This window comes from Plasmodium cynomolgi, chromosome 8 (genome assembly GCF_000321355.1).
Source record: "Plasmodium cynomolgi strain B DNA, chromosome 8, whole genome shotgun sequence".
NCBI classification, from domain to species: Eukaryota; Apicomplexa; class Aconoidasida; order Haemosporida; family Plasmodiidae; genus Plasmodium; species Plasmodium cynomolgi.
In genome coordinates this window covers 467,347-481,277 of record NC_020401.1, presented here as the reverse complement: position 1 = coordinate 481,277, position 13,931 = coordinate 467,347, and the positions used below count along the sequence as shown (strand labels likewise).

At 42.8% G+C, this 13,931-nt stretch overlaps 2 protein-coding genes across 2 annotated transcripts; both read left to right on the top strand.

Annotated features, from left to right (window-relative positions):
• Nucleotides 1-428: 428 nt before the first annotated feature.
• On the top strand, nucleotides 429-2,191 carry PCYB_081960 (hypothetical protein; the record flags this gene model as incomplete). The annotated part of the gene is made up of 3 exons (XM_004221934.1): nucleotides 429-855; nucleotides 1,195-1,753; nucleotides 1,882-2,191. 3 exons carry the CDS (start codon nucleotides 429-431, stop codon nucleotides 2,189-2,191), a joined length of 1,296 nt encoding a protein of 431 aa, XP_004221982.1.
• An 860-nt stretch (nucleotides 2,192-3,051) lies between these two features.
• Nucleotides 3,052-12,598, top strand: PCYB_081950 (WD domain G-beta repeat domain containing protein; the record flags this gene model as incomplete). The annotated part of the gene is made up of 2 exons (XM_004221933.1): nucleotides 3,052-4,045; nucleotides 4,101-12,598. 2 exons carry the CDS (start codon nucleotides 3,052-3,054, stop codon nucleotides 12,596-12,598), a joined length of 9,492 nt encoding a protein of 3,163 aa, XP_004221981.1.
• Between the last annotated feature and the right edge of the window lie 1,333 nt (nucleotides 12,599-13,931).

Below are 13,931 nucleotides of genomic sequence, written 5' to 3'. Positions count from 1 at the left end.
ACATCAAATCAAAGAGTGAAGCGTGTTTGCATGAATGGGGATATCCTACGGAGGGAAAGGCCCAGCAGTTAAGCAAACAAAACACTATCAAGTGAACAAAAAAAAAAAAAAAACGAAACGAAGGGAAGGGAACGAAGCGAAGCGAAAAGAAACCAAACCAAACCAGAATAACCAACACGATGAAGTAGGAGAGACTTCTCATCTCATGGAGAGGCAGCCCCGCGAGTGCAGTGAAACGATGCAAAGAGGGCTGTTGTGCATGGGGAAAGGCTAAGCTGTGACATGGCGCGTCACACTGAAAAGGCGAAATAGGAACACGGGGGGGGAGAAGGTCGACGAAGAAGGCGAAGAAGGCGAAGCTACACTTGGAAACAGCACTGACCGCAAGCCTGCGAGTGCCCCTTGTCCACACTACCCCTTAGCCAACCATGAGAAAAAAAAAGACGTTGCGCCGAAATGCCAGGCAGATCGCAGACCGCCTCAAAAAAATAGAACAGGAGTGTCGACAGTTAAGCAAACACATTAGGAGAGTAGGAGAGGAGAGGAAGTCATTTGTAATAACCACCGCTTTACTAAAGAAGTACCACTCTTACGTGGACAGTAATTTGATGAATGGCATCTCCATTTTTTCCTCTACCAGTGTCTTTGTAAAGAGTTGTGGGATTATTTTTTCATCGAAAACGATTTTGGAGGATCCCAACAGTGCGACTGAGGATGGATGCTGCAGTGGATATGCAGAGAGGCGTCATTCGGACTGCCCCATGGGGGGGTCTCATATGATCGTAGAGAGGGCCTTTCACGGGAGAAGCAAACTTCTGTGGAGGGAGGCAGCCTGGGGGTCCCTCCCAGAGGTCGGTTTTTCCGAGGTTTGTAGTTCCCCGGGTGTCGGTTCCCCATTTGGAAGTAACCGAGTATCCGGGAAGAAATCGAAATGCGGGGCAGCCACTTTTCCCCATGACGGAACGAGTTGGAGTGACTGTTCGGAGGGTAGCCGTGAGTTGGGGGGAGCGGAGGGCGAAAGGGGAAAAGTGGACCAAGGGAAGAGCAGCCAACCGTTGGGTGAAGAAGTGAGAAGGAAGGAAAGAAACCGCGAAAGAAGGGGAGAAAAAAAAAACTCCGCGGTAAGGCCAAACCGTTCGTACTATGGTGAGCGGGGGAACTCCCCCCCACACGGACCCTTCTACCCTTTTGAAGAGCGCACAAAAGGAGGAAACAAAGAGGGCACTCCGCAAAACGGCGGGCATGATGAACGGAGCGTGCCTAACCAGTTGAGTCACTTCACTGTTGCGCTTAGAAATGTAGATAAAAAAAAATGTGAAAAATCTGCTGCGTCCTCCTTGCACCCAGCGGAGGGTCAGCCCATGCCCCGTGTCCGTCCGCACAACGAAAAAGTTGGCGATGAGGATGGCGAAAATGATGGCTATGGCGATGACGATGACGATGGCGATGACGATGGCTATGGCGATGACGATGGCTATGGCGACTACGATGAGAAGGAAAGCCAACACGACAGAAGCTCTGCCGACTCGTACATCGATCTGATCAGGAAGGGGAAAGTCTTCTCCTTTTTTATGAACAAAACTGAAAGCAAATATAACCCCTTTTACCATTTTATGCACAACGTGAAGCGAATTTTCTTCCTGAGTGAAAAGGAGGGAGGTAAAAATAAAAGGTGCTCAAGCGATAAAGAAAAAAACGAACGAATGAGCTCCTTGAAATTTCGATGCTTAGTGAAGTCCAAAAGAATTGTAATGTACGCATGTGTATGTCCACACTGCGAAAAAAATTTCTACCTTTTGCTAAAGAAGAACGGAAGGAAGAAGATCGTGCCCAGGGTTTTGTCTCCCTCCCAATTTGCCTCCATAATTGCCCACTTGAGAGAGCAGTGGAGGGGGGGTGCAGGCGAAGGGGGGGGATGGCCACGGCGGGAAAGGACATCCCTCGCTTGGACATCGCTCACCTGGATGGCGCTCACCTGGATGGCGCTCACCTGGATATCACTCACCTGGATATCCCTCACCTCGATGCCGCACACCTGGGTACCCACTCGGTCGAATATTTTTGCGACTCCGTGATGGCCCCCCACGAGACTGGCAAGAACAACGGCGAGCACTTCTGCAACTGCTATGTGGGGATGGACGAGGGGGGCGACGGCCTCTTCGGGGATGCCAACATACTCGCCTACTTGTAAGGGCACACAGGTAGACAGTAAAGCAAGCGGTGCCCATTTTTGCGAAGGGTGTGGAGTTTTCCAAGATTGTCCCGATAGCGATGCTCACCACGTTGGCCGCTCGTTGTGCAAGCCCTTGACAACCCCCCAAAAAAAAAAAAAAAAAAAAAAAAAAAAAAAGACCACTGCCATTTTTAATATCCAACCCATCCAGGTGTTATTACACGTGAGCACTTTAAAAAAAGTGTAAATTGTTAAGAAGAATTTTGCATTGGAAAACATTCATTATTGGATTTGTCGACTGCTTATTCTGTTTATTTGAAAACCTATTTGTACGTCAAACGTTTGGCGTTGATCTAGATTTTTTCCTTCCCATTTGGCCTCCACGTGAATGCTTCACCCGCGCACATAGTGGGATCCACATATGCGCGTTTTTGTAAGCTACCTAAAGTAGAGGCACAGAAGAATTAATTAGAAGAAGGCCATCCAAAAAGTGGGAAAAAAGCAAAAAAACACATGCATATAGCGCAGCATTGGTGCAGCACCTGGAATGGTAGGAAATCATTCCATTTTGTATATTTGAAGGCACCCAAGCGACAGTCCACATTTTAGGCGCTACGAATACGCCCAGTGGCGCAGTCAAAAGCACGGTATGGTGACAACCCGTGTGCAGTTTGGAGAAAATGAATAATTCGCCCCTCCTCCCGTTTGGCACACATGCACATATAGTTATGTGATGACTATTCGAAAAGATATACGTCCAACTGTGAGTCATACACACATACGCACGTACAAGAGCGCAAATACACTTGCGCATGTAGTCGGGGCATGCGCAACTGTGGAGACGCAGAAGGTGAGGCGAACCTTTGCACTACACTAAGATGGATGATCTCTCTGTAGCACTGGTCAAAACTGCAGTTGAGAAAAATGCCCAGACCAAGTGGACAAGGGGAAATAACTCAGAGGTGGAAGGAGAGACAGACACACAGATAGACTCACATAATTGCGTTGGCAACCCAGTGGGCATCAACCAAAATGAGGATATTTTATTGACACCGAATGAACGACAGGATGATGATTTAGAGAAGGAACGAAACGGAGAAAGCAAAACTAATAAACTAATTTTTAACAAAATAAATAATCAGAATAGTTGCCAAAAGTTTGATCAGGAAAACGTGACAGAAATGAACAAGTATGAATATGCATACGAAAGGGAGGATGTTTTCTCATGCGAAGATGCGTTTGGCGAATCGGTGGAGAGCAATAATTTGAGCTCCTATGACGAGGAGGAAAGAGAACAGATCGACCCATTGATCGGATACGATAATGGACACACTTCTAACAACAACAGAGGTAGTGAGCGACAGAACTGTCAAGTGATTGTAAGGATAAAGCCAAGAATTAGAACGAACAGACTGGACAAAGTGAGCAAGCCGAACGAAAATGAAACAACTGGGAGAGGGGGAAATTATGAAGATGCGAAAAATATTAAATATAAAAAAAATTGTCTCTACGTACATAATCAGAATTTTTCATTTGACAAAATATTTTCTGAAGAAACGAAACAGATAGAAGTTTACTCATACCTGTCCGATAACTTTTTAAATAATTTGTTTGAAGGTTATAACTGTACCATTTTTGCCTATGGACAGACGGGGTCAGGAAAAACATTTACCATGGGATTTGACTACATGAACGAATTTTCCCAAAATGTTGGTATTTTGCCTCGATTTTTAAACGATATGTTTAACATAATTGAGAGGAAAAAAAAGAAAATCGATTTTGATGTGTCATGTACGTATATCGAAATTTATAATGAAGAAATTATCGATTTGATAGATTTTAAGGAAGAAGATTATCATGAAAAAATCAACCGTAAAAATGGAAAAAAAAATAAAAAAAATTAATAAAAATATATCCATAAGGGAAGATATTAACAAAAAGGAAATAATCCTAATGGGTATTAAAAATGAAAAAGTACAAAAGGTTCAAGATGTATTCACCATCCTACATAAGGGGAATTTATTTAGGACCACAGAGAGAACCTTCATGAATGATAAATCTAGTAGGTCTCACGCAATCTTCACCGTTAACCTGATTCAGAGAAAAAAGCAAGAGGCAGAAAATGAGAAAAAAAAAGGGAGCACCCTCGAGGGAAATCCAAACTGCAGGAGCGAACAGTGTGCAGTAAACGAATTAGGAGAAGAGCAAAAAAGACGCAGCTTAAACGGTAGTGATGATGTAGAGGAAGAGGGAGCTACCAACAAGGAGGATGCACACACGAATGCTGACGAAGGGAAGAAAGATCTTGATTTTGCAAACGAGTGTAATAATAACGCGAATGGGCTGGAACACACAAACAAGTCAGATGTAATATGCTCGAAATTTCATTTTGTCGATTTGGCTGGGAGTGAAAGAGCAAAAAGAACTGAAACGAAGGGACACAGGTTGAAAGAAGCAATCAGCATCAACTACGGACTTCTATCTCTAAGCAACGTTATTTACAGCTTGTCTAGTAATAAAAAGAGTCAACACATTCCCTACAGGAATTCCAAGCTAACCAGAATACTTCAAGATTCCCTTGGAGGAAACAGCAAAACAGTTATGATTGCATGCATCAGTATTGACCCTGTAGACTTTTACGAATCATTAAGCACCATCAAATATGCCGCAAGGACTAAGAAGATTAAAAACACCCCAGTCATCAACTATGACATTAACAGCGTAGTTATTAACGATTTGAGGAAGCAGCTATTCAACCTAAATCTAGAGTTGAAAAAATACAAAATTGAATGCAAAGATAAGTCGTCTGAGGTGGATTTTACTAGGGTTAAGGAATTAACTAGCCAAAATAAACTATTACTGCAAAAAGTGAAAGGCTTAAAAGTGAAGAGAAAGAAGTTGATTTGTTTGATATTTTACTATATGAGCTTGTTAAAGAGGACCAACTATGCACCCACGGATGGTTCGTTTCGCTCTAACGTGGTTGAAAGTGTTAGAAGTCGCTCTGTAAGTCTGCTCAATCAAAATGGGTGCATCACCCAGGGGGGGGAAACATGCACAGGGGGAGAGCTTCCCTGCACGAATCAGCCATTGGTTGAAGGAGATGCGAATGCCACCGTGCATAGTGGCGATAGAGATGGAGATAACTCTAACCACATCTCTTCTGCCTCAATTTGCAAAAAGGGGACTGTCGTGCCAGACATCCCTCCCAGTAGTGGTGCTCTCACCAGGCCCCATTTCACCATGAGCGTGGATTCCTTTTTTCAAAAAAGGGATAACATGGATAAGGAAAACGCTGCAAATATGAACAGCAAACTGTCCGAACCAGCCATGTTAATCCATGATGGCCATTGCTCAAGTGGCATGGTAACCCTCACAATGAAAGGAACCCCCATGGGAGATGCAAAATCGTGTCATTCCTGCGGCTTGAAACAGAATAGTAACGAACACCTAGTCGAGAAGAACAGCAAAAAGGAACACGACATGAACGTTGTAGTAAGTAGCGGTTCACACGAAATGGACACGGGTGAAACCTGCCACTGCGTTGAGAGGATCTCCCTGCATAGGAGGGGTGATCAGACGGTAGACATGAACAGAGAAACGCATGATAACCGCAGCAATTTTCAAGAAAGTGTGATGTGGTGGTCAGAAAACGCCATTGAGGGGGACGTTCTGACTAGTATGCCAAAAGATCCCTCCGGGGAACTGTCACCAAATGTGATGGAACCTCCAAAGAAAGATGCACCAAACGGGGACACCCTCAATGAAAACCACAGACTATGTACCACGTGCCAGAAAAAAAATATGGTCGATGATAAGGAAGATGCTTGCGACTCCGATTTCAACACGCTAGAGAAAAAATACCTGTTTGTGAATTTAGAAGAAGATAAAAGGTGCGTAGAAAACATGTTCAGGCAATTTGAGCTGAACCGATATAATGAGAAGAAGCTGAGAGACCTAAACAAAAAGTACAATTCAATTTTTGAAAAAAATAAAGCATACGAAAAAAAAATTGACGAACTGAAGAAAATGGTGAAGAAGATGAAAAAGTGTGCAAAACTCAGCTCGGAGAGCAGGTACGACGGGAAGAAGAAAAAAAATAAAAAAACGCAAAAAGGTGGTAGAAGTGGGAGAAGCGGAAGAAGTGCAAGAAGTGGTCGGGATGTCGGAGGGGGTGCAAAGGTGGGGCCCCCCAAACGACAATACCACCCAGATGGAACGAAAAATCTGCTCCAGAGTCCGACGAACGATGAGACTTTCTATAAACCTAACCGCGACCACTTTAGCGATGTAGAATTCGAGAGAAAAATGAAAAGCAAAATGTTAAAGCATTTTGCAAGAAAAAAGAACCTCACGGATACAGAAGTCAGTGCGAAGGGGGGTAACTCATTTTGTGCTTATGGGACAAGCGGGTGTCATGAACACACACGGCTAATGGATCTGCTTCACCAAAATTTGAATTGTCACAAAAAGGAGAACAACCTTTTTGACAACCCTAAGTTGAACGGCTTCTTGGTAAGCGCAGAAAAACACAAAAAAGGAATGAACAAAAAAGTAAGAAGAAGAAGAGGAAGAAGAAGAAGAATTATACTTTCTGAGAATAATGACAGTGCGTCCTCAAATTTTATATACTCAAGTAACAACGTTGATTTGGGTCTATCTGAGGACACTGCTGAAGCTGGTGAGTTCCCCATGGGAAGTAACGGCATAAGGGGGGAGCCCATAAATGGGGAAAAAATAACACCCCGAGATGTGCCAGATAAACGAAAAAAAAAGAAAGTCCAAACGGAAGTAACGGAGGAAGGGGTGGAGATTTCACACCCGTATGACCATTTTCCAGGAAGTGGCAAAATGGATAGCCTCCATTTTGTGAATTACACAAGGGGAGAGATAAAACCAAAATGGCACACCAGCGATGAGGAGATGGACGACGAGGAGGACACAAGCGAGAGCAGCCACTCCAGCAGCGCTAATAGTAGCTATGCCAGCGATGAAGAAAGTTGCCACAGCAGCGGTAATGTGTCCCCCAAGTTTCTAAAAAATAAACTAAACAAGCTACAAAAAATTATCAAAGAAGACATATGCAAAATTAAAAAAGTGAACAGGGAGAAAGAAGAATACAACGCGAAAAATGAATTCCTCACGAACAGTATAATGAGTCTGAAAAAAAAACTACATTATTTACAAGTCAACAGTCAGAATAACAAGAATTGCAAGAAGATAGAAAACATGAAGGGAGAAATCCAAAGAATAACAAATGAAAAGCAGAAGATTCAAAAAAAATTAAACGACAATGAGCAACAAATTAAACATTTAAAGGTAGACATTTTGAAAATGAAAAATAATTTTTTAAAAACCAGTACTCTCTTGAAGGAAGAACAGAGAAAGCATACCAACATTATTCGCAAAAAAGAAAATATAATTACAAAGTTGCATGAACGAGAAGAACATTACATCAATAAACTTAAAAAAAAGGAAGAAATAAGTAAGCAGGCATATTCAAAATTGCTCAAAAGGAATCAAGAACTAAATGAGGAATTAAAAAAGTTAAAAAAAAAAGGGCCAAGTAGCAATGCCAAACGGGGTGACAGAAAAAAGGGACAAAAAAATCACCCAACTCAGGGTATCATCCATGGCAACAAATTTGACGGTGTCTCCACACGGGTTAAAAAAATCACGTCGGACGGGGTGCGCATCTCCAATTCGTTACGTGATGACGATGTGCACCATTATGATGACCCCGATGATGGTAACAGCGGTGGTGGTGACCAGCACAGGGAGGATGCCACGTCTCTCCAGAATGACGATTTTAACGTCTCGCCTCTGAGTACCATCCTCTCCGATGGGGTTAAATCGGCCTACCTAAACTCGAGTCCCTCTGTGTGTAACCCAGAAAACAAGCTTTTTTCTCCCCACTCCTTTTATAAATTCAGTAAGAGCGAGTACGAATTTCAGAACAGCTTCAAAAATGATGTGAAAATTAAAAGCTACTTGAGGGAGTTTTTGAAAAAGAAAAAAAAACTCAGCTCCCTTAAGGCAAAGTTGGACAAGGAAAAAAGTATGAACAGACAGGTTAGGAAAATACTGCAGGCCCTATATGTGAAGAAGAAAAATGAAGATGAAGAAGGGAATCATGGGGAGGACGGCTTCCCCGGGAGAAGCCCAACCGTAGGGACAGAAGAAAGATTCGCTCAAACAAGTTGCACTGTTAATGCTGGTAAAGACCGAGAGAGTAGTTCCGGACAACCCATGGTAGAGCAACCACTTCGGAACAGAGTGACCACTGTTGAAATGGAAGAGGACGAGCAAAACCTACGCGACGATCGAAGCGAGAGTAAGGAAGGCATACTTGTTAATGAAAATTTCATCCCTGTGGAGAACAAAGACGAGGGAGAAAATTCGCCAATTTTATTACGCGATGAAAAAATGGACGAAGAAGTAGTATATTACGAAAACAAGTTGAAAGAATCTAATGAATTTTTAAAAAAACTGAAAAGGGACATTGTCACGAAGAAGGAAGAATTCATTTTACAAAAAGTGGTGAAGCATTTGCTAAAAAAATTATATTTCAATTTTAACAAAAGGAAAGAAAGTGAAAGAAAAATAAAATCCTTAAAAAAATTTATTTATTCAGAAAATTTGTTTATATCCAAAATTTACAACAACTTTTTTTACCTTACAAATGTGGTAAACAATTCAACATTGCCGATTGGTGGCCACCCCTATTTGAATAACCATCCAATGGTCCCATTTTATTCGAACCAGATAAATGATACACGTGAGGGTCACTTCAATGGAGGGTTGCATTTGACTTGTACAGAGAGGCACATAAAGAATAACCATGCGGGGTTAAGTGCCCTTTTACCGTTGTATAAATTTGACCAAGCTAAGGGGGTCCTTCCACGAAATGGCGTACCGAGTGACCTGCTGGGCGGCAGAAGGAGAAATACCTTCAGCATTTTGATGGGTATCACCCCCACTGCTGAGATGAACAAGAACAACACAAATTTGAAAAAGAGGAGCTATAAAAGTAGGCTAATCGAAAATTTGCACCTCAACCATTTTAACAAAAGGAGAGTTGTTCTATCCAGAAGTAACAACTTTGTCGAAAATGACAGAAATGACGAAAATGGCGAAAATGACAATTTTGAAACAAAATGGGGGAAGAGATATTCGGACGGATACTCTTTAAACAGAATGCGTGACACACACGAGGGGTTTGGACTTGAGGTTAAGCTTAATGGAGGGGTGCCCACTGAACAGATGCTACAGGACCTCCCCAAAAGGTATGAACAAATAAATTGGTTGCCAAATGAAGGGGCAACGAATGTCAACCTGAATGCGCTCAACCTTTTGCATGATAACAATATTTTTGGCAAAAGCGAAAAGGGAAACTTCATTCGTACAGTGCATGATGACAACGGAGGGAGAGAAGGCCAAGCGGTAGACGCGGTAGATGCGATAGACGCGGCGGACGGGGAAGAATGCTCCCTTGAGCAGACACATTATCATGCACTTCCAAATTTAAGAATGAAAAGAAAGACCATAGATAATTGTTACATTTACTCGAATAAACAGAATGGCGATAATTTCCTCGACTACTACCAGGACGTCTTTTCACGGGGGCATTACGACGCGAACGGCGCTAAGGGGGAGGAAGAAAAAACACAGAGGGGCGTTACCATTTCGGACCCAAGCCAACGTTTATTATGCGGCAAATCTGAAGGAGAGTCCTACAAAGGAGCGGAGGCACCAGAGAGGGAACCATCTTTGTGCAATAGAAAATGTGATAAGAAGCAGTCCTCTCCAGTCGATTCGTGCATACACCCCCCCACCGTAAATACAGCCATTAGTAGTGACACTTTCCCAAAAGGAAGAAGTGAATTCGTATCGTCGAAGCGATTAGAAAGACGCGTTCCACAAGAGGGTTGCAACATTCGGGGAAAAAAAAGAGACCATATTTCCTATATGATGAAAAAGGGCAGCCAAGAATTAAACTGTGCATTGACAAGCGTGCACATTGATGGGGAGGATTGCCTAGGAAGGGACAAGGCGAAAAAGGAGGATGGTACGATTGGCGGAAAGTACGACAATAGAGATTGCTCGGTAGGCACTGGCACCGGCATGCACAGCAGCCCATGTGGCATCCCCATCACGGTAGAAAGCAAGGCGAATTTGTTGCCCCCGTGGGGTCGGACCGATCAACATTGGGGAAAGAACAGATTGGACTTCAATTTGACCCCAAGAGAGATAAGCGGCAATGGAACCCGCAACGAGGATGACAGCCGAGACCCCATCGAGGGTGAACTCAAAGAGGAAGTAACAGAGGTGAGCAAAAAGGGGGGCAAAATGGTGAGCAGAACGGTGCGGACATTCAACGTCGCCAGTGCAGATGGAGTGAAGAAAAGGCAGCCAAAAGTTTGTTCCATCAAGTCGAAGAGCGCCGACGGTAATAGCAGAATTGTTGGTGGCGTCTTGAATGTCAAACGTGCTTGCAAAGAAAAGGAAAACAAATCGAATGACGCCTCTATGGATGGGACAAACATGACGAAGGAGGCGAAAATCACGAGTGTAGAGGAAAACGGTTTAGAAGGGCACCAAACTGCGAAGAACATGGAGATGCGGAATAGCAACTCGGAGGAGGAATCTCAGATGCGAAGAAAAAACGCCTCAATAGATGCCGAAACGAAGTTGGTGAAGAAGGCGAATATAAACAAATTGTCAGCGAACCAGACGAATGGACCACTCCACCACACTGTGTTAGTGCAGAAGGAGGACAATACCTCGCATAAGACTCAAGGGACAAAGCTCCAAATGGACCCCGATTCAATTGCCGAGTGGAACAGCAGTTGCAATAGGAATGAAATCAACTGCGGGAGCTACGGTAAGCCAAACGAAGGGGGGGAGGCAACCCAAAGTAACAACCTACAGTACGGAATCAACAGGGAAGATTTTAAAAAGATAGAAAAAATACACGAGGAGAGTATCAACATCTTCAAAAATAAAATGAACGATATAGGAATGAACAACGAATCGTTCGGTAGCATCCACATGATGGAAAAAAAAATGAAGGGAAATTTTGTCAACGGTGGGAACTACGATGCGGATAATAATATGGGAGAAGAGTTCCCATTTAACAAGGGGATTACACAGAAAAAGTACAAAACTTTATGCATGAAAAATTGCCATAAATATGGGGTTAGTGGATTATGTGTTAAAGGATCAAATAGTAAAGGTCTTGCCATTTTTAGTAGCTCAATAAATAATATAAAGCTATGGGATGGTAAAAAAGCTGTGTGGAATTATGACCATGTGAATTTAAAAAATGAAAAGAGCACATTTATAAACAGCCTTATTGTGTCTTTTCAAAAGAATTGCTTTTTTGCTGGCATCAACAGTTATGTACACCTATTTGATATTAGAACAAATCCTGTATCTTTACAGAAATATTACTATAGTGACAAAAATGATGGTAGCTTGTTAATTTCTCTTCTAAATGATAAGTCAGATTATGTACCTTTTTTGTTACAAAATGGGGGCATCTCCACTTTTAGCGGCGCACGGGAAGGTGGGGATTATACTTACGAAGGCGTGAACAATCTGATGGAGCGGAGCGCAGGTGAAGATGTGATTGGGCATGTTCCATGGGATACCTCCCTTAAGCACCTACCCTCCAAGGAATGGATAGACGAAAACGCTGGTAATGCTACCCACGAAACTTGCAGCAAAAACGTTGCCAGCGAGACCTACGAAAATTGCAACCAACGGGGCAATCAAACAAGCAGCCTTTGCTATAGCAAAGCAGACGCAGCTGAAGAAGAAGGAATGGACAAATTAAAACCTATAAGAGATGCCGAGAATTTCCAATCCGAGTATTGCATATGTGCCTGCGGAAATGAAAACTTTATTAAAGTTTTTGACATACGAAAAAATGACGACAATATGTGGCTAGCCAAAATACCAATAACAAATAAAATCGAATACATAACACAAATTCCGATGAAAAAAAATGGAAAGAATATTACAAAGGATTCGAATATATTAAAAAATATAATAATAGCAAGCAGAGATAAGACAGTCAAAATATGGAAGAAAGGATGGGTGTCTTTTTATCCTCCCTCATACGATTGGTGCACTTCTCTCTCCAATTTTAGCCTTTCTGATTTGATGAAAAATAAAGGTACCCAAAACCTGCAGGAGGAGTCAGCCGAATATGCAAATAATTTGTTCAATTATGATTCGTTAATCGTGTCAGGAAGTAGAGATTCTCACCTGCGCTTTTGGCTCTACGCGACGGACAGCACAACGAATGAGTTTAACCGGTTCATGAAAATTGTTAAAAATGCCCACATGGTCGACATAACGAGTATAGCCAAATATCAAACCAGTGGCCTGGTTACGACGGACAGGTACGAGCTCAGTTAGGGGCATTCCCGCCGCCTCTTTTACTCCACCTGTTCACCCCATCTGTGCACGCCGTCTGCTCACCCCATCTGTGCACGCCGTCTGCTCACCCCATCTGCTCACCCCATCTGCTCACCCCATCTGCTCACCCCATCTGCTCACCCCATCTGCTCACCCCATCTGCTCACCCCATCTGCTCACCCCATCTGCTCACCCCATCTGCTCACCCCATCTGCTCACCCCATCAGCTCAACCCATTTTTACTCGTCCACTTCTCTCACCCCTGCAGGGACGGATTTATCCAAATGTGGGACTGCAACTTATTCGTGAATGATAACGAAAAGGCTTTACTAGATATGGACATTTATAGTAACCAGCTGAATCTGGTGGTTAACAAAATCGGGAAAACGCTCAGGTAGGGCCTTTGCATTTGTGCACATATTCGTGGCGCAGTTACGCACATGTGATGAGCAGGAGTATTTCTACATTACCGCCGCTAGATTTGTGCATACACCAGTGCTCATGCTATCATAACAGCAAAAAAAACATTTTAACCACGTCACCGATACACATATGTGGAATGCTGCTCACGACCACTACTCTCTTCCCTTTAGGCACTCACCAAATGCTATTAACAAGGTCGTCTGTTATGAAAACCACTTTTTAACTGCCTCAAGTGACGGGTCCATTAAAATATTTAGCGAAAAATAAGCGTATAGCATTTCACCCTTACAGATAAATATGTGTAACACGTTTTTAATCCCCGATGGGGATGTAGCCATTTTTTTTTTTTTCCAAAAATGGGGGATTTATTGTATACCCCAAAATGGATTAATGTGATGAGCATTTCAACGGCGCCTGGGCGCCATGTCCATTTGTTCATCATTTTTTTTTTAACAACATTTTTTCCCAACGATAAATTGAAACCACGACCCCTTCGCGGCTTGGCGAGGGCGATACATAGCATGAGACAAAATCGAATTATAGTTCCTCTCTGTATGAAGAAAAAGCGCGCGTAAAATGTTCGTAAAAATTGGTCTTATCTGGTTAAACAATTTTGCGGGGTTGACAATCAGTAGACCATTTGGCAAACTTGTAAAAAACGTTTTATCTGTTGTGAGGCGTTTTATGTGATTATTTGTGCATGTCCCTTTAGTAGCTGCTCTGTTGGCGCACGAAAAAAAAAAAAAAAAAAAAACACACAATTGAGCAAGTGTTGCCCGTATATTTCTGCGTGTAGGCGAGATGGAAATGTAAAACCACAATTTATGCGTTTCGAAGGGGACAACTTAGCTTTCATCCCATTGGAGCTGACGAAGAATGTATGATACGATGCGAACATGACATCGTGTTA